Consider the following 23,019-nt stretch of genomic DNA (forward strand, 5'->3'; position numbering starts at 1 on the left):
TTCCATCTAAAACCTTTAATAACCGGAGTGACCCGGATACTTTGAACGCGCTTGCTTAAGAACGTCAGAAGAGCCCTGATGGATCAGACCAAGGGTCCATCTAGTCCAGCACTCTGCCAGCCGGGGACCCACAAGCAGGACATGAGTGCAAAAGCACCCTCTCACCCATGTTCCCCAGCAACTGGTGCACGCAGGCTTACTGCCTCTGAGACTGGAGGTACCAAAAGAGAATGCGGTGTGCCTCCCTGACCTTGCTTCACAAGCGTTCACAAGCGATGCATCTGTGACGAATGCGCCATGCGTTCACCGGCTCCCTCCAGTGGCTTGGCGGTGTCCTCAGAAACCCCAAACACAGCCGACCTTTGAGGTTACACGAGACCCGTTTAAATCTTACGAGAGAATCCAAGGCAGTGCGAAACCTACGCCGAAATATTCTATCCCACGTCCGCAGGTGAATTTGCCACGCCAACCGAGAACCGTGCAGGCCAGGAGTTAACACCGAAAGATCCCCCAAAGCCAAATTTCGCTCAGAATTTCGTTCCATCACTCGGCTTCCTCCAAGGATGCAAAGAAAACCTCTTTTTGCGTCAGGGAAAGGACTGAAACCCAACGCTCCTAACTGAACAATAACGACAAAAAGAAGAAAAAAAGAAGAGAGCACTTTGAGTGGAAGAAACAGAAGCTAGAAGGCCTTAATCTCAACCCTTGGCTGCATGCTTTAGGCTGTGATCCTGCCACGCGCTTACCTGGAGGTAAGACCCGTTGAACTCAATGGGGCTTGCTTCCAAGTAGACACGCCTCGGATTGCATGGTTAGTCTAATGTGTGGGCACTAATACCCAAGAATTAAAAAACAAGATATTCTCAGCTAATTTATTTTCGGGGGGGTGTTGGGGGGGTGGCAGGGGAGGGGGGAGAAGAAAAGACATCTGTGGGGGGGGGTTCTTTTTAAGAAAAAGTCAAAACAGGAGAGAGCGAGTGTTGGTGGGAGAAATGTTATGCAGCAGCAAAATGCTGACGTGGAACAGTTACGGCCTTCCGGAAGATGAAAATCTGGATCCACACGGTGCTTTGACTCTAATTATAGCAACTCCTTAATTTGCTAATGACTAAGCTGCTGTCTTTTTGTTGGCCCTGGGCGTTTTTAGGGATGGGAAGCAGATATGGCACCGTATCATCAGCCTAATTTGCACACCCGCCGTACACAAAAGGGAGTCCGTTGTTATGGAGACCGCGTGGAGGAGCGCAAGAGCTATCGATTGATCGTAATTTTCTTTCTGCTTCTCTGCCAGAAAGCCTCTCAGAGCTGCCTACATGCAATCAGTACAAAGAAGACAGTCCTCTAACCCCCCCTTCTCAAAAGAGTTAAAGACATGCAGGTTTAAGGGCAATTTTAAAAGTCACGTTACACGAGGAAAGAGGGATGAGGAGGGTAGAGGAAAGAAGGGTCTATTAAGCTGTCTTTCTGCAGGGCTGGGGGAAGAGCCCTGCTCCCCCCTCGCCTCTCCTGCTGACCTCACGACTTATGATCAGAGAGGGTGGGCAACGTGGTGAAAGCGACACATGCAAAACCAGGCAAACAAGAGTGTGAAAATAACGTTATACAGATGCTTTTAACGCATTCAAAGTGCTCCTCCGCTTAAAGGTTATTTCAGGAACCCTGATTATTATTATTATTATTATTATTATTATTATTATTATTATTATTATTATTTATATAGCACCATCAATGTACATGGTGCTGTACAGAGTAAAACAGTAAATAGCAAGACTCTGCCGCATAGGCTTACATTCTAATAAAATCATAATAAAACAATAAGGAGGGGAAGAGAATGCACCAAACAGGCACAGGGTAGAGTAAAACTAGCAGTGTAAAGTCAGAACAAAATCAAGTTTTAAAAGCTTTAGGAAAAAGAAATTTTTTTAGCTGAGCTTTAAAAGCTGCGATTGAACTTGTAGTTCTCAAATGTTCTGGAAGAGCGTTCCAGGCGTAAGGGGCAGCAGAAGAAAAAGGACGAAGCCGAGCAAGGGAAGGAGAGACCCTTGGGCAGGCGAGAAACATGGCATCAGAGGAGCGAAGAGCACGAGCGGGGCAATAGTGTGAGATGAGAGAGGAAAGACAGGAAGGAGCTAGGAAGGAGCAGATTAGGCCAGTATTATACGTACCCATATTGCAGATGTCACTTGTGTGTCTGCGTGTGTGTGTCTGCACATGCGTGCAAAGGAACAGCAGAGGCCTTTCTTTAGCCAGGGGTTGGGAAATTTGGGGCGCAACCCTAGGAATTTCTACTCCTCAAGATGCAATGAGAAACTGGCTGGAAAAGACGGAATACTTATTTCAGGGGTGTTGAACCTCAGGGCCGAGTCAGGCCCACCCGGTGCTCCGCCCCCTTTTCCCCACCACCAATCATTTGCCAGTTCCCCACCTTCAGCACAGTTTCTTCCCCATCGCAAGAGCGCGACATGGTTCTCGTAAGGCTTAGATACTCGCTATAAGAGTTCTAAGTTGAAATATGCCGGTGTTTTCAGCCCTGCCCACCTCTGGGATGCGGCCCTCGAAATGGAATCCGGCCCGCGGGCTCTCGAGAGGTCCAACACCCTCATCTATCTTGTTCAGGATTCTGTTCTCATGGTGGCCAGCCAGGTGGCCCAATTGGAAGCCCACAAGCAGGGCACAGGTGCCACAGCACCCTCCCGCCCATGTTCCCCAGCAACTGGGGCACACAGGCTTATCTGCCTCAGATACTGGAAGTAGCACATAGCCATCAGGGCTAGTAGCCTTTGATCACCTTCTCCTCCAGGAATTTAGGAAGAACTTCCACTTGACACAAGCTCTCTTGAGCTGAACAGACCGTATTGAAAAGTGGGGTTCTTGCCCTGACTGGAGGTTTTTAAGCAGAAATTGCCCCTCTCAGGAATCGTGTAGTGGGCTTCCTGCCTCGGCAGGGGGCTGGACTAAATGACCTCTTTGGTCCCTTCCAAGTCCATCATTCTAAGGGTGCAATACTATACATGTGTAGACTGAAAAAAAGCCCTACAACGACCAGTATCCCACAGCCAGCTAGGGCTCCCCCCACCATCTAAACATGCCTAGAGAGTTGCCTCTGGATGGTGCAACGGCACACAGGTTTACTTAGGAGTCAGTTCCCAAGGAGACCTCACACTTTGGATCACTCCTTTAGAGTTCTGACTGAAACCGGGAGCAGATCGATGGCCCAGCTGACCTCGGAGACACCAGCCTCCTCTGGTCCCATGGCCCCTCCCCCTTCCTTTGGCTCCACCCCCTTTCCACCCAGCACCAATGGTTGGGTGGCTTCCTGCCCTTTGCACAGTCTAAACGCATCAAATGCCTCTCTTAAGGACTGAGCTCCTGGCAGGAAGAACTTTAAGCTAAAAATATGCTGGTGTTTTTTGCTCCGCCCACTGGTCCCGCCCACCACTGGGGCTTCTCTGAGATGGCATTCATTCATTCATTCATTTATTTATTTATTTATTACATTTTTATACCGCCCAATAGCCAAAGCTCTCTGGGCGGTTCACAAAAATTAAAACCACAAAAAACATCCAACAGGTTAAAAACACAGTTACGAAATACAGTATAAAAAGCGCATTTGGCCCTCATAAGAAGAGTTATACCGGATCAGACCGAGAGTCCGTCTAGTCCAGCGCTCAGTTCACACAGTGGCCAACCAGCTGTCGGCCAGGGATCAACAAAGCAGGACATGGTGCAACAGCACCCTCCCACCCATGTTCCCCAGCAACTGGTGCACACAAGCTTACTGCCTCGGATACTGGAGGGAGCACAGAGCCATGAGGGCTAGCAGCCCTTGATAGCCTTCTCCTCTGGGAATGTATCCAACCCCCTTTGAAAGCCATCTAAATTGGTGGCCATCACTACGTCTTGTGGCAGTGAGTTCCATAGTTTAGCTATGCGTTGTGTGAAGAAGTCTCCTTTGATCTGTTCTGAATCTCCCACCCAGCAGCTTCATGGGATGACCCCACTGGGTTCTAGTACTTTTGAGAGAGGGAGAAAAATGTCTCCCTGTCCACCTTCTCCACAACAGGCATCATTTTGTTCCCCTCTATCACCTCAGCCTCCTTTAGGTCCAATTAAGCATTCAACAACTACTTGCTAGATCGGAACAAAAACCCAGTGTCTTGTTTCCACCCGGTGGGCAGCCTGGTGCCTTTGTGGGGGCCATAAGGTGGGGTCACGAGGGCAACCGCCATTCCCTGCTGGTTGTCCCTGGCATCTGGCAAACACAGGTACGCTATCACTAAACATGGAGGTTTCTTTCAGCTCTCCAGAGGTGGGGAGGCGGGATCTGGAAACCAAGTCATATGAGGAACGGTTCAAAGAGCCGGGTACGTTTAGCCTGGAGAAGAGAAGGTTAAAAGGAGAGATGGGAGCAGTCTTCAAATATCCGAAATGTTCTCATGCGGAAGATGGAACCGGTTTGGTCTCTGTTGCTGCAGGCGGCAGGGACTAGAACCCACGGGGTGAAAATGGCAGGGGTGCGGATTTCGGCTAAGCGGTAGGAGAAATTTCCAACAGCTGTTCAGCCGTGGGACGGATTGGCACAGGAGGGCGTGGGCTCGCCTTCGCTGGGCATATTTCAACAGAGGCTGCCGCTCAGGGATGGTGCAAGATGCCTGCAGTGAGGAGGGATCAGACTACATGATCTCTACAGTGCCTTTCAACTCTATGATTCTGCCGCAATTGTATTAAGAGGAGCCCTACTGGATCGAAGCAAAGGCCTATGGAGTCCAGAATTTCCTCCAAGGATGCCTGTCTAACGTTTTCAAGCAGGGCCCAAAGTCAATTCCATCATCCCCATTTCGGTTTGATCCCAGCATATATATTTATTTTATAAATGTACACCCTGCCCTTCAATGTAAATATCCATCACCCCAACAGGAGTTTTCTAAAAATCACACTACAAATAGTCCATAAAATCAATGTGGGGACACGGACACACACAGAGAGATAAATATATACATAAATGCAGCCACAAATAAAAAGCAGAATGAATGCAAGAATGAAAACTGTTCTTCTAACAGATTAAAATAGTTTTAAGGATTAAAAACCTGGGGATTACTTTTTTTATTTTTTAACTGTTTGGCTGGTGATGAAAGGACATCTGAGTCAGCATACTGCCCCTGGGGGTGGAAGTTCTATGTGGCCATTACAATTCCATAGACACCAATTGATGGGTTACATAGTCCATCAATTATGGATTATGGTGCTGTATCAGGCCAAAGGTCCATCTAGTCCAGCATTCTGTTCACACAGTGGCCAACAGGATACCCACAAGCAGGACATGAGAGCAACAGCACCCTCCCACCCATGTTCCCCAGCAACTGGTATACAACGTCTCTGATACTGGAGGTAGCATAGAATTATCAGGACTGGTAGCCATGGATCGCCTTCTCCTCCAGGAATTCGTTCTAACCCCTTTTAAAGCCATCCAAGTTGGTGGCTTTCACGACATCTTGTGGTAGTGAGTTCCATAGTTTAACTGTGTGAAGGAGTCCTTGCTTTGATCCGTTCCCAATCAGCTTCATGGTATGACCGCCTTTGGGTTCTAGTATTAAGAGAGAGGGAGAAATGTTGATACACGCTTGTGTCAATTTCCACCTGTGAAATGTTGGGAGGGGAAGTTTCCATGTTGACTCCTCATCTTTTGGACTGTGTCCAGTGTTTTCTCTGCCCGTCCAACCTGGAGAAAAGTTCTCTGGGCTACAATAATCTCTCTCTATTGGGTTCTTTATACTGGCCTTCAACAACACCAGGGCCGTCACCACTCTATTTCTGACGCTCAGGTGGTAAGTGACAATCCTTATGTAACCGAAAGGCGGCGGCGGCCTTAGAAAAAGCCTGGGATTTATCAAAGCACGAATAATCTTTGGGGGGAAAAATATGTACTGGAGCCAAAAACTCCACCCCCAAACAGCAGAATGAGAATGTCAAATACCTGTTGGGGTTCACGCTCAGGGCCGGTGCCAGACTATTTTGCACCCTAGGCAGGTGAGCTGCTTTCACCCACCCACCCCCACCCCAGCGTACCTGGGCGTGGGGCACCATCTTGCCCGCCCAGCCAAAGCGAAGCCAGAACGCTAGGGTGGGGGGCCAGCGGGCGGGCGGCTTCGGAACAGCGCCCCCGGCCAGAATCCGCTCTGGGAGAGCGACTTCCGGGTGCGCCGTTCTAAAGCTGCCTGCCCGCCCCCCTACCCCAGCATTCTGGTTTCGCTTCGGCGCCCACCCAGCCGAAGCAAAGCCAGGATGCTGGGGTGGGGGGCAGGGGGGCTTTGCTTTGGCTGGGTGGGTGCCCAGCCGAAGCGAAGCCAGGACACTGGGGCGGGCGGGCGGCTTTGGAACGGCGCCCCTGGAAGCCACCCTCTCAGAGCCGCTGTGGGAGAGCGGCTTCCGGGTGCGGCGTTCGGCGTCCCCCTTACCTTGGCGCTCTAGGGGGCCGCCTGAGTGGCCTCTATGGTAGCACCGGCCCTGTTCAGGCTATACAACGGAGTACCCAGCAGGAAGGCATGGCTCACAGTCACATCACACATTTTGCCAGGTGATCCACACCGAAATCACAAGAAAAGCAAAATACTCAAAAAACATAAATTGGGTTGTGTGTGTGTTTTTATGAATGAAAAAGTGAGCATTGTTAAGCGCCTCTGGAAACGCTCCAAAAGTCTGAGAGAACAGTAAACAAAACAAAACAGCGGAAAAGTTAACTGAGAAACAAACCTGAGCTATTATTATCATCATTGCTGCCGTTATTATTAATCATTAATATGTCACCCATTAATCATTAATTTGCAGCAGTTAGACCGTGTCCCCTGGGCGGCTGTCCGGCCAAGTTTCACCACAAAAAGACTGTTTAAAACTCTCTGGTCCCGGAAACATGGAAGTTTTCAATGGCAGAGTTTGGGGATTCTGATTCTGATTCTGATTCTGATTCTGATTATTATTATTATTATTGAATTGGAACTAATAAAGGGCCTTCCACTGGCGTTGTGTCTTCTTTTTTCTTTGGGGGGAAGGGAATCTTCTCTTGCTCTAACGCGGCCGCCTTCCAGGTGGATCATAGCTGGGGCAGATAGGCAGTGTTGTAACGGACCAGCTCCTGGCAACGTTGCCTCTCCAGCGCGCTCTTTCTTCTAGGCCTGGCCTAGAAAGGGTTAAGAGAGGAGGCGCATACCTGGGCAAAAGGTTCCCACCTGCGGCCCTGGCAGGAGGAGGAAGGCGAAAACTTTGCTCCCAGGCGGATGCGCTTTGGGGAGGGGTCCGTCGCCCGCGACCCCCTCAGCCGGCCGGTAAGTGGGGCGCGCATGGAAGGTCTTTCTTTCTGTGTTGTGTTTAATTAAGACTTTGTTTTTAATCTGGGCTTGATCGTGAGCCGCCCGGAAGCGCCATTTTTGGGGCCCCCCAAAAGGCAGGACACCCATACAATATATAAACAACGTGGGGCGGGAGGGGGGTCGCGCCCTCTGCCACTCCCCCCCCCCAAAAAAAGTATGTCCCTCTCCAAAACCGGTTGTGCGCCCTAGGCGCACGCCTGGTCCCCGCAGGGTCGGAGAGAGGGGGTGGGTGGTGGCCGGTGGCCGGCCTTCTTTGTCTTGCCCTCCTTCCGAGAAAGGAGAAGTGGTGCAAGCAGGGGCTTGCCTGGCTTCCGAGGGCCCTATCCTGGAGCCTGCTCCGGGGCCCGATCCTGCAAAGGATTGCTCGCCTCGGGGGCGGACACTCTCTTTGTGAGGCCCGAGGCTGGGTGCGTGTGCGCGCAGTGTATGCACTTTCGATGCAGTTTCGTTATTACATCCACCTTCTCGGGAGTAAACGTCCTCGATCCCGATGGGGCTCGATTCGAGCCTGGTTAGCAAGCGAACTTCCTTGTTTTTTGGGCACTGGTTCCTCCTCCATGTTTCTTTCATTTGTAAATTTCTCTCTTTCGCCCTTTTCTTGATTTTCTGAAACTTCGCCTGACTAGCCAGAAACATTGCAGCACCGGGAACCTAAGAAGGGGAGGAAACTCTTGCGAAAGTGCCAATTAAAAAAAAAAAAAAAGGTGTCCTGTATAATAATGTAACATCCTTTAAACGTCTCCTGAAAACAGATATTTTCAGACAGGCCTAGACTATAACTTATTTTGGTTTTATGTTTTTGTTTTTTTTAGCATTCAAAGTTTTACATTTTGACTTGTGGTATGTGACGGTTTTAACTGTAAACTCCCCGGAGAGCCTCTGCTATTGGGCAGCATAAAAATGTAAGAAATAAATAAAAATAAATACAAATTTGCAAAATGGTGTGCCTAGACAACTTAGTCTGGTTTACCTGGAAGTAAGCCCCAGTGAACTCAATGGGCCTTACTTCTAAGTAGACATTTTGCAAGACTTTCTCATTATTATTATTATTATTATTATTGATCTAATTCATGCATATACTTATTTGTAATAATTACTCAATTTATATACTTTTTATTATTAATCTAATTCATGCATATACTTATTAGTAATAACCTAATCAATTTATATACTTTTTATTATTAATCTAATGAATGTATGTACTTGCTATTAGCAGTAAACATCTAATCAATTTATATACTTTTTATTATTAATCTAATGAATGTATATACTTGCTATTAATAGTAAACATCTAATCGGTTTATATACTTTTATTAATCTAATGAACGTATTCACTTGCTATTAATAGCAAACATCTAATCAATTTATTTACATATTATTTTTAATCTAATCACTGGAGATGCTTACTATTAATAATAATCAATTTATATAATTTTTATTTTTATCTCATCCATGTAGATTCTTACTGTCAATAACCATCTAATCAATTTATATCCTTTTTATTAATCTAATCAATGTACACATTAAAATAATCATCAAATCAATTTATAATGTTTTATATAGTTTTTATTATTAATCTAATCAATGTATATACTTACTAGTAATAACCATCTAATCAATTTATATACTTCCTCTTATTATTATTATTATTATAAATCTAATCAATTTGTATCCCACTTCCCATATTGAAAAATGATCTCTAAGAAGTTCACAAAATCAAAAGTAGAAATACATAATAACAAATACAAAAGCTTGTATGTAGTATAGAGAATATAAATTTTGTATACAAATAAAACTAAAAATGCAACTGACTATTACCTGGGGATTAGTCTTGCCTCCCCACAAAAATGCCCAAGTTGAATAACCATGGTAAACCGTATTGCGTTGTGTTTAAGGCGATTGCACGTTTTATTCATTTTTAACATTCTGTGAGGCATAGAGAATTTGTTTTAAGGTGTCTTATAAATATAATAGACAATAAATTAACGACTCTAATAAAGTTCTCATTGTATTGCTGCTTAGTGAGCAATTGGGTAGAATGCTGCTGCCTGCATATCATAGAATCATAGAATAGTAGAGTCGGAAGGAACCCCTAAGGCCATCCAGTCCAACCCCCTGCTCAATGCAGGAATCCACCCTAAAGCATCTCTGACAGATGGCTGTCCAGCTGCCTCTTGAAGGCCTCTTCATTTATAGCTTCACCACAGGGACTAGGAGCTTATGTTTTTTCGCTAAAATAAATTGACCATAGAGGCCGTGTTGTGCAGTGGTTAGAGCCGAGTTAGGCAACATGGCCAGATATTTTGAACTACAAGTCCCTAAGTCCCTGGCCATTGGCCATGCTAGCTGGGGCAAATGGGAGTTGTAGTGTCAATCATCTGGAGGGCACCTGGCTTAGAGCATTGGAATTGGAAGACACAGGAAGCTGGTTTATGCAAGGACCATCCAGCCTGGTACTGACTGGCAACAAAACTTTTCCAGGATTTCAGACAAGAATTTTTCCAGCTCTATCCGGAGATGCCCAGGACTGAACAAGGGGGACCTAGAGCCTCTGCCACAGACCTGCGGCCTCTCTCAAGCTAACCCACCTCACAGGGTTGTAATGAAGTTTCATCCTTGCCTAAAAGGGAGAGCAGAGAAGGAGGTTCAAAGCTTTGTTTTACCCGTAGGTGAAACCTTCCTTACATTTTCATCTAGGCAGGAATAATGGCGTTGATCTCAGATTGCCAAATGGCTGGAGGGAAAATTCAAATGTGGCCAGACTCTGCGTTGACTTGCAATCTGTAAAAAGTGCTAATACTGCTTTTTTTTTTTCATTTCCCCCCCAAATTTACATCCCCCCCCCGCGGGAAAAAAGAGAGAAAATGTTGGTTTTTTTGTCCATGGCTTCAAAATTTTCAGAAATTTTACATCTCTAGATCTGTGCACAGCCCTAGTTTCAACCTTTTACAACGGGTGGGCGTGCGCAGAAACTGTGCAACCCCCCAAGGGGTGGGGCTAGGCCAAAGGGGGTGGGACTAATGTTCTCCACCTGCTTTGTAGCAGCCCTGGATCGCTACAGAGCTTTGGGCTGTGCAAAGGAAGGGGCGCAGAGATTCGGGGTTCGCCCTCTACCCCCAGGGGCTTCCGCTCAGTTCCGTCGGGCCCTGCGCCTGGTTTCAATCCGTCGGCTGCGTGAGATCCGTGCTTCGTGTGTACTTGACAGTCTTTATTCTGTTGCGTAATGAACATCGGAAGCCAGGCAAAAAAAGATTTGCCCTTCCGCCTCGCAGGGCGGTGCAGGAGGTAGACAGGAGAATTTCTGCAACTGTCTTTCCAGCAAAACCAGTCGGGCAACTGACAAGGCAACGCCTTGTTTTTGCAGTCAAACTGCCTGATTGGGATTTTTTTCCCCCTAAATGCTTGCGAGGGTGTCCCTCACGCCCTCAACGGAGCAGGTCCTTTGACTGTCTTTGGAGGCGTCATTCTCCTGGTCAGGAACTAGTTCACTGCAAAACCCCACCCCACCCTCAAACTCTCCAGTTGTGTCGGGAGCTGTTGCCTCTTCTTCCTCCTCCTTCTTTTCCCTCTCTGAGTTTGGCGTTCCAAGGGCAGAATGAGCCGGCGACACGCGATGAAGTCATAAGGAAAGGGCCGGATTTGTCCCCAAAGTACCAGTTGCTGATCCCATGTTGGGGATTTTATTTCCTGAGGCCTTTTCCCCCTCCCAGTTTTTACTGTTGTTTTTTTAACCTGTTTTTAGCCTCTTTTGCGAGCCACCCTGAGAACCGTTTGCGATTTATTGTCATAAATATAAATCGACAAATCGAGATTAATCAATCAACTGCCCCTTGGTATAGATCTCACTATCGTTCGCGCCCTCTCTGTTTTTCTCCCTGGCTGAAATCTCGCTCCTGCAAATAGCAAACTCGGGGTGTGGGTGGGTGTGAGTGCCGATGGAAACGAAGCCCGAAAAGGGGCCATGGGAAGGCGGTGCTGCGGTGTTGACGTTTCCACAAGTGCAATAAGAGTAGAATGCCTTGTGGTCCTTTTTACAATTTATGCAGCCTGCCCGTGTTTCGGACCCCATCCTTGACCCTGCCGGCTGGGGTTTAAGGGAGTTGTAGTCCAAAAAATCTGGACAAGCTGGGTTAGGAAAAGCCGCCTCTGTGAACGGGGTCAAAAGTTTGTTATCTGATCACACCGGAATTTGTCTGTCCTTCGGGTTTCCCCGGGGTAGGTTTATAAGATCCAGCTGGATCCATCGCCCTCTGGCTGTCCGTTCTGACAATGGCCAGACCTTCTATTTGTTTGCTTCCCTGAGTTTGGCAACTGCAAATAAACCCTAAATTCTCCCTCGGTCAATATTTGCTGTCGGAGGAGAGTGGAATGGGGTTAATCGAAGAAGGGGGAGGGTAAATCACGGCTTGTTGACGCGACTCCAGCGCCCCGAATGGTGCGACTTCTTTAAAAACACCAGGCAGCTGTTGAGTGGCTGATGGATCACTGGTTGGGGAGACACTGTTGCATCTGGTCAGCGTATGATAAGGCAGAAACTTGTTGGTCTGAACCTGAAGCAGCCGAATCTGAAGGGAGACGGCCCGGGATCAAGGTGCCCCCAGTCAAATTGGGACGAATTTGGAAGCCCTGAATCAGCCTCCAAATCGAATTGTGGGGGTGAAGGGCTGTGCACAGCCCTGCTTAAAACCGCAATGTACAAGAACGGCCGGGGTAAAACCGAACAGCAATGCAGAGATTTAAAATACAGAGTTAAAACAGCTCAAAGACTAGGATGCTAAAATGCTGGGAGGGCGGGGGGAACAAAAGGTCTTCACCTGGCGCTGAAAGGCACACAATGTAGGCGCCAGGCGAACCTCTCTAGGGAGCTTATTCCAAAGCCGGGGTGCCACAGCGGAGAAGGCCCTGCTCCTGGTAGCCCCCCTGCCTCACTTCCTTTGGCAGGGGCTCCCGGAGAAGGAGCCCTAAAGATGACCTTAGGGTCCGGGCAGTAGCATAGGGGAGGAGGCGAACTTTCAGGTAAGCCCCCCTCCCAAAAAAACGAGCCAAGCAATAAGGAGCACGGTGTAAATCAATATGAAGCGCTTTCCTATGTTAAGCCGACCTAAGCCTTATAAAAGCGCCGCTGAGCTCCCAACGATGGGGCCTGGGGAACCTTTGCTGCGTCGCCTCAGCACCTGCCCGGTTCATCCGGACCTGCCTTGAGGTCCCCGGGCGGAGATTCCTGCCAACGAAATGGGTTTTTCTCCCTCCTCGTTCTCAGCCTCTTTGGTTGCATTGTCTGGGGACCTGGAGTCTCCGGCCCCACCTGGCATAGGTGTGTCTGGCCTGCGAGGTTTCACCTGTTGCCAGGGGTGGAGGTGGGGAAAGGGGGGGTGGAGGAGAAAGCAGGGGGCGGTCCGTTCTGTTTGGAAGCCTGCCTCCAGCCGGGAGAGAGCAACGCCTGTTAGCCCGGACAAGGTTGCAGCAGGTTGCTTCAGGCCTTGGGTGGGCGCACCTGGATGCCCCCCCCCCCAGTTCCCGGCAAGGTGAGGGCGTGGATGCAGGGCCAGCCACTTCGCACGGGGATGGTGAGGCCGACATGGCGGTGAGATTCCAGGCAAGTGTTTCTCGGGCGATTAATACCCAGCAGGCCAGGGGGGGAAATATGCACTTATCTCTGAGCATGTGACAGGAGAACTATGTGGACTCGCCCAACTCTGTCTGTTCTTTCGGGCAGCGTTTCGAGCTGAATGAAAAAGCTCCTGGGCTTTTCGTGCCCACTCCAGAGGTGTCGGACTACAAACCCCATCATCCTCAGCCCACCTGCTGGCTGCAGATCACGGGGTTGGACTCCAGCACGGGTTGGGGAAAGTTGCCCTAACCCTTTAAGCTTGGAGGGAAGGGGAAACAGGACAAGCTGTGTTTATTCGGGACGCTCTGCACGTGCTCAGACGCGCCCTTCTGTCCCTCGACAGCTGGGTGAAAATGTCGAACTCGGCGGTGGCAGGATGATGTCCCTTTGTACCCCTTGCGGACGTTAGGGCTGGAGCCGGGAAACGGTGAGGCGGCGAGGGTATCTCTGAGCGTGTGCAGAGTGCGTTTTGGCACATTGCGGAGTAAACGTGGGCAGCTCACTGGGATTTGTTTTGGTGGTTGTTTTGGGAAATGTGGTTTCTGCGGGAGAAAGACGTTTCTTTAGAACCCTAAATAAATAATCGCAGCCCCTGACTTGACGGTTGTGGTGTGTGACGGTTGCATGACTATAGTTTCCTTTTAATTGTCTTTGTGCGGCAGTATAATTTTTATGGTGGCTTTATTGGTCCTTGTTTGACGAATGTAGTTTGTGAGCCTTGTGGAGGAAGGCCAGGGTATAAGAATTTCAAATGAATCTGAAATTAAGCCTGCATTGGATCACACCCTAAATGTGTTTAGCAGCACAAGCAAAGGTTCATTATATTCCTGCAGTCATGAAGGGATTAGGATTTAATGATGTTTAAAATGCAAGGTGCAGGTTTTTCCTGTCTAAACGTGCATAGGATTGTGGGGCTTTTTCTGTGTACACATGCACAGGATTGTAAGACCTTTTCCTGTCTAAACATCCAAAGGATTGTAGGACTTCTCCTGTGTAAACATGCATAGGATTGTAGGACTTCTCCTGTGTAAACATGCATAGGATTGTAGGACTTCTCCTGTGTAAACATGCATAGGATTGTAGGACTTCTCCTGTATAAACATGCATAGGATTGTAAGACCTTTTCCTGTTTAAACATGCATAGGATTGTAAAACCTTTTCCTGTTTAAACATGCATAGGACTGTAGGACTTTGTGTGAACATGCATAGGACTGTAGGGCTTTGTGTTAAAATGCAAAGGATTGTAGGACCTTTTCCTGTCTAAACATGCATAGGATTGTAGGACTTTGTGTTAACATGCATAGGATGATAGGACTTCTCCTGCATCAACATGCATAGGGTTGCGCCCTAAATTGTTGGAGCCCCAGAACCTTCTTTCTTGAGCAAACAGCTGCCACCCAGGGCTTGCCCCCCCCCCAACGTCCCTCGTCCCAAGTTCTGTTCTTGCCCCTCTGACTCCCGTGCCTTTTCAGAACCGAAGCCTTTTTCTCTCCGCTTTTTCTCTCCCAGCTTTCAAGCAGGCAGTAATTCCACCGGTTTCCTGGTGTGGAGAGGGGCTGTGGCTGCACCGGGGGACTTCCTGCCTGCTGTGCCGCGGTGCAGGGAGCACAAACGGACACCTGCCGAGAGCGAAAAGGTCCTACAGCCCTGGCCTCTGGGGAGGGAGGTGGGACAGTGTACCAAACGTCCAGGCCTCTGGGAGGACGGTGAACAGGCCTTCCGGCCTGCCGTAGTTTCTGCCAGGTGTAAATTTGTCCAGGAATGTGGGCTTGGCATCAGTGGCACGTATTGTGCCTTCTGGGCGTTGCTGTTTACTTTTACAGCTGGGCTGGACGTGGGCAAGGCGGAAGTCTTTCCCAGCTCCATGAGGGAGTCGTTTCCAGCTGCAGGCCAACTCGGGTGCCCTACATCTCGGACAGCATCCCTGCAGCAAACATCACCTGTCATCCAGGTGTTTTATTTATTTATTTATTTATTTATTACATTTTTATACCGCCCAATAGCCGAAGCTCTCTGGGCGGTTCACAAAAATTAAAACCACAAAAAACATCCAACAGGTTAAAAACACAATTACGAAATACAGTATAAAAAGCGCAACCAGAATAAAACCACACAGCAAAGTTGATTATAAGATTAAAATACAGAGTTAAAACAGTAAAATTTAAATTTAAGTTAAAATTAAGTGTTAAAATACTGAGTGAATAAAAAGGTCTTCAGCTGGCGACGAAAGCAGTACAGTGTAGGCGTTGCACATAGGTGTTGCACTCACGCACTTCTGCATCGCCTCCCCATTTATTTATTTATTGGGACCATGAGGACCAGCGTCTTGTGTTGTCCTTTAGGGGGACGACCGCAGCTCCGTGGCTCATGCCGCTTGCAAGCAACGAGGAAAGGTCTTTCCACCTCGGACCCTGGAGACCGACGCCAGACTGAGTATGCGTTCCTGGGCCCGATGCTGGTGTCCAAAAGATGCTCATGTGGGCATAAAATTGGGTGCGCACCTGGCATGCGCTGCAGCACGGGGGGGGGGGGCTTGGCCTCTCTCGCCCGCTCCCCCAGTGGGACAGAGCGACGTTTTTGTTCCTGGTTACAGTTCAGCTATTTGGCCTTTATTGCTTAAGACTGTAAAAATAGAAGAACCTTGCTGTGTCAGACCAAAATTGTGTCTTGACCAATTATCGTGTTTAACACAAGAACAGAAGAGGAGCCCCGCTGGATGAGACCGAGGGTCCATCTAGTCCAGCACTCTGTTCACACAGGGGCCAACCAAGCAGGACATGGTACAACAGCACCCCCACCCCCTGCCCATGTTCCCCAGCAACTGGTGCACACATGCTCACTGCCTTGGATACTGGAGGAGGCACAGAGCCATCAGGACTTGTAGCCATGGATCGCCGCCTCCTCCTCCAAGAATTGATCCCTTTTAAAGCCATCCAAATTGGTGGCCATCACTACCTCCTGTGGAGGTGAGTTCCACAGTTTAACTCTGCACAGTGTGAAGCAGGACTTCCTTTTATCTGTCAAGAATCTTCCATTGGGTTCTAGTATTATGGGAGAGGGAGAAAAATGTCTCCCTGTCCACCTTCTCCACACCAGGCATCATTTTGAACACCTCTATCCTGTCTCCCCTTAGCCTCCTTTTTCCCAACCTGAACAATCCCAGCTGTTGCCACCTTCCCTCACAGGGGAGAGGCTCCAACCCCTGGATCATTTTCATTGCCATTTCCTGCCCTTTTCCCAGCTCTATAATATCCCCCCCTTTTTTTTAGATGCAGCAATCAGAACTGTACGCAGTATTCCAAGTGTGTTCGCACCCTAGATTTGTATAAAGGCAACTATGCACAGCACTTTCCATCACTCCTTTAGAGTTCTGTCTAGTTCTGACTGAAACCTGGAGCGGATTCACGGCCCCCCTGAACTTAGAGCCACCAGCCTCCACTGTATTCAACCGTTTCAGTCCCCCCCTCCCCCCCCCCACATCCTGGCACTTTGCGGCTCCTTGACCTAATTTTATAATGCAGGATTTCTCTGACAATCTTTTTTGGAATGCCTTGTCTGCCTGCCAGGTTTTTTTTAAAAATCGTTTTTTCTTTTAAAGAAAGCTGTTTTCGGCTGGAGAAATATATATATATATATATACACAGATCCACTTACTGAAATATTTTCATGCCTGGTAATGCTTCTAAGTGTGAGACTAAGAACCTTATCATCTCTGATTCCTGGCTCAGGCGAGCGAATTACATCCCCGCAACAAACTCTGGGCTCATTGTGAGCAAGCTGAAATGGGCGATCTTCAATTATTCACACTTGGGGTGATTTTTGGCATGGGTGAGATACCTGCAACCAGCAAGGCGAAAATTACGCTTGTAATTTTCGCCTTGCCCTGTTGGGGGCTGTTAGCAGATAGTGTTTTGTTTGCACCCTGTTGGTCCTGAGATAGCACTTTGCTTTCACCTAGCAAAGGTCCCATGATTGTACCATGTTCTTGGCTTGAGGCTACTCTGCTTTCATCTAGCAAAGGTCCCATGATTGTACCGTGTTCTTGGCTTGAGGCTACTCCCCGTTGGGGGCTGTTGGCAGATAGTGTTTTGTTTGCACCCTGTCGGTCCTGAGATAGCGCTTTGCTTTCACCTAGCAAAGGTCCCATGATTGTACCGTGTTCTTGGCTTGAGGCTACTCCCCGTTGGGGGCTGTTGGCAGATAGTGTTTTGTTTGCACCCTGTTGGTCCTGAGATAGTGCTTTGCTTTCACCTAGCAAAGGCCCCATGATTGTACCATGTTCTTGGCTTGAGGCAAGCTGTCATGCTGGCTGGAGGCAAGCTAACCTGTTGGTTCTGGTTGGTTTGTTTTGAAAAGAGTAGGTGTAAATTTTGGGGTGAGGAGCTTCTTTCAGTCCGATGGTGAAATTAAATTTTGGAGAAGTTCTCGGAGGTCACATTCCACGAAAAGTGGGCAGTGCCAGCATTTATATATTGCTTCACATCTAGATGAATTCCAGAGTGGTGAACAATAAAACATACAAAGATAAGAAAAATAAAAATCCATGTTAAAATTATTATTATTATTATTATTATTATTATTATTATTATTATTATTAAAAACAGATTTCTGATAAAAACCATAGCTGGTCAGTCAAGGAAGGCTTCCTGGAATATAGAAGTTTTCAGGACGTGCGAGAAGCCACACAGTCTTGACACCTATCTGACCTCTAGAGACATAGAATTCCATAGGAAGGGAGCCACCACATTGAAGGCTCTGCTCCAGGTGGACCTCTGCCTTAAATCTACCAGGGATTCAAATGAAATTGGGTGTCTGTGAATCTCACCAGCCAATTCCACAGTGGACCGGCTTTTTTCATACTCGTGTGAATTCCGCAGATTTGTGGACTTTTTTTTTTTTTACTGGGTGTGTGTGTGCGGTTTTGCGCAATTTCGTTCCTTTGCAAACGCGCCTCCACGCAAGTGCGAACTCGCCAACGAACGGAATTCTCCGACAAAAAATCCAATCCCGGCACTGAACAGACCATGGAATGAAAACACCTGACCATCCGCGAAATGCAGATGGAAAGGGCCGAGCAAAATCTGTTCACCCCGAGTTTGAGGTGTGCAAAATTTGGAAGCCGGGCATCCAGGTTCAAGGATGAATCCAGATTTCGCACCTGGGGCTTCAAAGGGAGTGTGTAACCCCATTCCAAGGAGGGTCGAACCCCTGGTTTTGAGGCTCCAGTGCTAGATATTTTTAAAAGAAAAACTCAGCAATGCATGGATTCACTCGCATTTTGTTAGGAGACAGTGGCAGGGAAGAGAGCAGTGAACATTGAACCCTCTGAGAGCCGACTCACCTGGTGAAGCTATTCCCAAATGCCTGTTTCAATAAATATGCCGTCCAAGGATACACAAAGCTTCTCTTTGCTCCTCCTCCGACTGCAGTACACAAGGTTTGCTTTGAACAGTTGAGAATGTCTTTCTCTCCCCCTTCATTTTATTTAAAAGATTTCTACGCCACTTTTCGATTATAATATAGGGCGACCACGTGGAAAGGAGGACAGGGTTTCTGTATCTTTAACAGTTGTATTGAAAAGGGAATTTCAGCAGGTGCCATTTGTAGGCATGCATCACCAGGTGAAATGGCCTCTTCATCACAATAGTGAAAGCTGCAGGAGCCCTGCCTCGCGTGACCAGATCCAAAAGAGGGCAGGGTTCCTGCAGCTTTCACTGTTGTGATGGAGAGGGGATTTCACCCGGTGCTGCCTGCATACAAATGACACCTGCTGAAATTCCCTTTTCGATGCAACTGTTAAAGATACAGGAGCCCTGTCCTCCTTTTCATGTGGTCACCCTACCGCTGGGCCTACTTCTGAGTGTTCCTTTGCTCTAGGGTGACCATATGGAAAGGAGGACAGGGCTGTATCTTTAACAGTTGCATAGAGAAGGGAATTTCAGCAGGTGTCATTTGTACGCATGCATCACCGGGTGAAACGCCCTCTTCATCACAACAATGAAAGCTGCAGGAGCCCTGCCTCGTGTGACCAGATCCAAAAGAGGGCAGGGCTCCTGCAGCTTTCACTGTTGTGATGGCGAGGGCGTTTCACCTGGTGCTGCATGCCTACAAATGACACCTGCTGAAATTCCCTTTTCTATGCAACTGTTAAAGATACAGGAGCCCGGTCTTCCTTTCCACATGGTCACCCCCTTATAATATCTAAAATAAAATGTGGAGGGCATAGGAGAGGGGGAAACTGAGACCTTTAGGGGTCACCAGGATGTAATAAGCTAATTTTGCGGGGCCTGCAAGCTTTGTGCATAAATGGATATGTTTGTGAGTACATACAAATACAGAGATTTGGAGCTGTGTCACAATTTTCCCCCTCTTGGGCTCCTCTAGGTTGCAGATATGGAAGAAATGGTAATTTGGGAGCAGTATACCATCACGCTGAACAGAGTGAGTAACGCTTTAACTGCACCCTCTTTTCTTGCCGTTAATTCTTGTTCCCAGCTTGCTCTCTCTTGCCTAGCTTTGTAGCACCAAGAACTACCCGTTTCCGCGCCGGTCCAAAGTACTGAGTCCAGTTCCGGGCGTCACATGTGGAGAAGGGATATATGTGTAAAAAGATTCACTTTGTCTTTGCGGATCGCGAGTTAAACACGAGCCAGTTGTGTGAGGCGGCTGCTAAAAAGGCGAATGCGATCTTTTAATTAATTTATTTATTGGGCTTCGATGCCCCACCTTCCTACTAAAAATGGCACACAGGGCAGTGTACAGTCACTGATAAAAATGGATAAAAGCAATAATAAAACGAATACATTAAAAACAGTTAACCGCAATTTAAAACGCAACAGTAACAGAGTAAAGACGGCCTGCAAACCAACAGACATGCTCACACACTTGAAGGTTTGCTGGTATAAAGGGGTCTTTCTTTGCAGAAGGACAGCATAGAACGAGTGAATCTAGTCTCCCTTGGCGGGGAATTCCAGAGGCTGGGAGTTGGCACCAAAAAGGCCATGTCTCCCGTATCCCCACCAGACGTGCCTCTGAAGGGTCCAAGAGAAGAAATGGGCTGTCGTGTGAGAGATAGAGGAGGCTTGCTGCAGCAAGTAGGACTGGAACTCAAAGCTGGACATTTCAGGGAAGCAGATTTAGGCGAACCGTTAGGAGAAACGTATTTGTGGAATTACTGGAATTCGTTTGTATCTTCAGTGTGCTCAGTAATTTAATGAATTTACTAATGGTGAAGCTGTTATTTTTGTGTGCTTTATTCACTATATGGTTATGCTTTTCTTTTTTGGAGTGAAGGGGGGGAGTTTTTATACTGTATTTTGTATTTGTGCTTTTAACCTGTTGGTTGTTTTATTATGGTTTTAATTTTTGTGAACCGCCCAGAGAGCTTCGGCTATTGGGTGGTATAAAAATGTAATAAATAAATAAATAAATAAATAAATTCTATTCTATAAAATGTTAGAAGAAAAAAGCACCTCTCCTCAAATGCTTTTCTTTTCGCACAGGATACCCGAAAGGGATTTGGCATTGCCATCTCAGGAGGGAGGGATCGTCCAAGCAGCGTTGACAGAGACACCTCGATCGTGGTCTCTGATGTGGTGCCGGGGGGGCCGGCTGAAGGCCGCCTCCAGTAAGTGGCATTAAAGCTACAACCGTGGTCTGTGACGTGGTGCCGGGGGGTGGCGTCAAGTCAGAGAATCCAGAAGGTTTCTGGATGGTACCAGCGTGAACATTCTGTGATGTCACAGCAAGTTAGCCAATGCCTGGGAATGTGGGGTGGAGCTGTTCCTTGGATGATTTCTGAGGCGGGACTTGTTTAGCTAGCTCCTCCCCCAGAAGCCCGCCTTATTGCTCAAGCCTTGCTCTGCATTCTGCCCCCCAGCAAGGTGGTGTGGTGTAGTGGTTAGAGTGTTGGACTGAGACGCAAGAGATCTGAATGCTAATCTCCACTTGGCCATGAAACTCACTGGGTGGGCTAGTTATGAACTCTCAGCCTAACCTACCTCACAGGGTTGTCGTGAGGATAAAATGGAGAGGAGGAAAGCTGTGTAAGTCACATTGAGTTCCTTGCAAGAGGAAAAATGGCTATTAAAAAAGGCTATATAAAAATATTAATAATGCAAATATAACCTACACCATACTATATATACTCACCCGAAACAATTTTGGAAATGCAGGTCATAAAATACACTGGGACAGAACAATTCATACAAACAAAACAATACCTTGCAACTGACCAGACAGAACAGTTATAGACAAAAAAAAAGAAAAGAAAAACATGCTTACCTCTTTGACATAGCAATACCGAATGACGAAAAGGGAGAGGAAAAGAGAGAGAGAGAAATATACACCACTGGCCATGGAAGTTAAAGAACGATGGCAACAGGAAAAAGGTCACAATTATTCTGTTAGTCACATCAGTCACCGGCATCGCATCAAAAAAACTACACGAAAAACCTTCCGAAACGGGGCCTGCTAAAATACATCCACGCCAACATCCAGAAAGCAGTCATAAAAACATTCTCAATAGTCAGGAAATTCCCAAATCAGTAAAAGGCAGCATGACCTGACAAAGCCCGTCATGCCCATCTTGAAAAAACACCACGAGCGAGAAAAGAGAGATGATAATATAATAAACAGGTCAGGGCCTTTTCGGTGGTGGTCCACCCCAATGTAGACAAAACGAAACGAAGCTAGTTCTATCGTGGGTCTTCTGTGGGATTAAGCCAGCTTCCTATGTTTGTATTTAAACCGGCCTTGTATTCAGAACGATGAGGGCTAGAACCTTAGTTTAGTTTTAGAGGGAGAACGGTTGCTTAGTGGTACAGCACTACAACCTCCCCTGCAGGTACTGCTGGAAAAGACCCCCCCCCCCCCCGCGTTTGATATGTCTGTCTGCTTGCTCTCACCCCCTGCTCCCCTTTTGCATTTGTGCAGGACCCGGGACAAAATCGCCATGGTGAACGGGCTCTCCATGGAAAACGTGTCGTCATCTTTCGCCATCCAGACATTGAAAACCTGCGGCAAGTTGGCCAATATTGTGAGTTCGGGCGATGGGGGACGGACAGACGGATTGGGTGATGGGGGCGGGGGGTTCCCAACTGATCTCCTCCACCTCTTTGTTAAGCCTTAGAAGAAGCAAGATCATTTCTGTGCATCTCCGTTCCCATGAAGGTTCCGCCAGAAGGGTTAAATCCCAGCCCTCCCATTTTGATTTCTCGGAAATATATATATTTTTATACCAAAGGGACCAGTGTCAAAGAACCATTCTCTCCCTCTCTCCAGTAGCCTCATTGGTTGACTTGCTGTGATGTTATGGAAGGCTTTCGAATATTCTAATTTCCCTGGGGCCTCCCTGAACCAATAAACCTCAAATTGATCAGGAACCGCCTTTCTGTACTTTTCCATAGCCTTCCGCTGGCCGTGCGGGTTTTATCTCCGGAGCGGGGTGCTCAAACATATGCCTATGAAAGTAATACCAAAGTTCGGGTTGAGATTTTGTCGTACTTTTTGAGTAGACCCCAGTGGCATCAACAGGCCTTACGTTAGGCACGGCTGACCCATGTTGCGTTTGTTTCAATGGGCATGACGAAATCCAGATGGTCGTTAGATTAATAAAACAAGATATTGAGCGAGCTTTTCTCTCCCTCCTCTCTCCTCCAAACCAATAAAATCAGGAACCTGTAATTAACTTTAACTCCCCATTTCATCTGAACCAGGAAATGATCGTCCCCGGGTTCGGAAGAAACAAGGATACCAAACCGAGGTTGGAAATTGGTTTAATATCCTGGGCTGTTCCAGAGCTGGTAACCACAGCCCCGGTTTGGCCAAATGGAAAACGTGGTTCATTTTCCTTGATGCAAACGGAGGCACAGAGAGGCCGCATGGATGAGCAAAAGGCTTGTACGTAGCACTGAGTAATAAACCAGAATATGATTGTCTGAATGCAGCCTCTCTCGCTCTCTTTCTGCATATGTGTCATGGTTACATCACATTTCAACTTCCTCACACGTACAGGCAGCTGTCCCCAACTTCCTCAATGCTCTG

At 47.6% G+C, this 23,019-nt stretch overlaps 1 protein-coding gene across 2 annotated transcripts in view; it reads left to right on the plus strand.

Moving 5' to 3' along the window:
- The first annotated feature begins 7,239 nt into the window (after positions 1-7,239).
- Positions 7,240-23,019, plus strand: part of TJP3 (tight junction protein 3) — a 32,406-nt gene continuing 16,626 nt past the window's right edge. Inside the window, exons 1-4 of one of the 2 annotated variants that reach the window (XM_063146966.1) lie at positions 7,240-7,319; positions 19,360-19,416; positions 20,478-20,602; positions 21,910-22,012. In XM_063146966.1, coding sequence (XP_063003036.1) covers positions 7,272-7,319; positions 19,360-19,416; positions 20,478-20,602; positions 21,910-22,012 — 333 coding nt within the window. In that variant the 5' untranslated portion in view covers positions 7,240-7,271. Of the gene's footprint in view, positions 7,320-13,288; positions 13,403-19,359; positions 19,417-20,477; positions 20,603-21,909; positions 22,013-23,019 lie in introns of those variants that run through there. The other variant, XM_063146967.1, reaches the window with a different exon arrangement.

The sequence above is a fragment of the Elgaria multicarinata genome, chromosome 23 (assembly GCF_023053635.1).
Source record: "Elgaria multicarinata webbii isolate HBS135686 ecotype San Diego chromosome 23, rElgMul1.1.pri, whole genome shotgun sequence".
NCBI classification, from domain to species: Eukaryota; Metazoa; Chordata; class Lepidosauria; order Squamata; family Anguidae; genus Elgaria; species Elgaria multicarinata.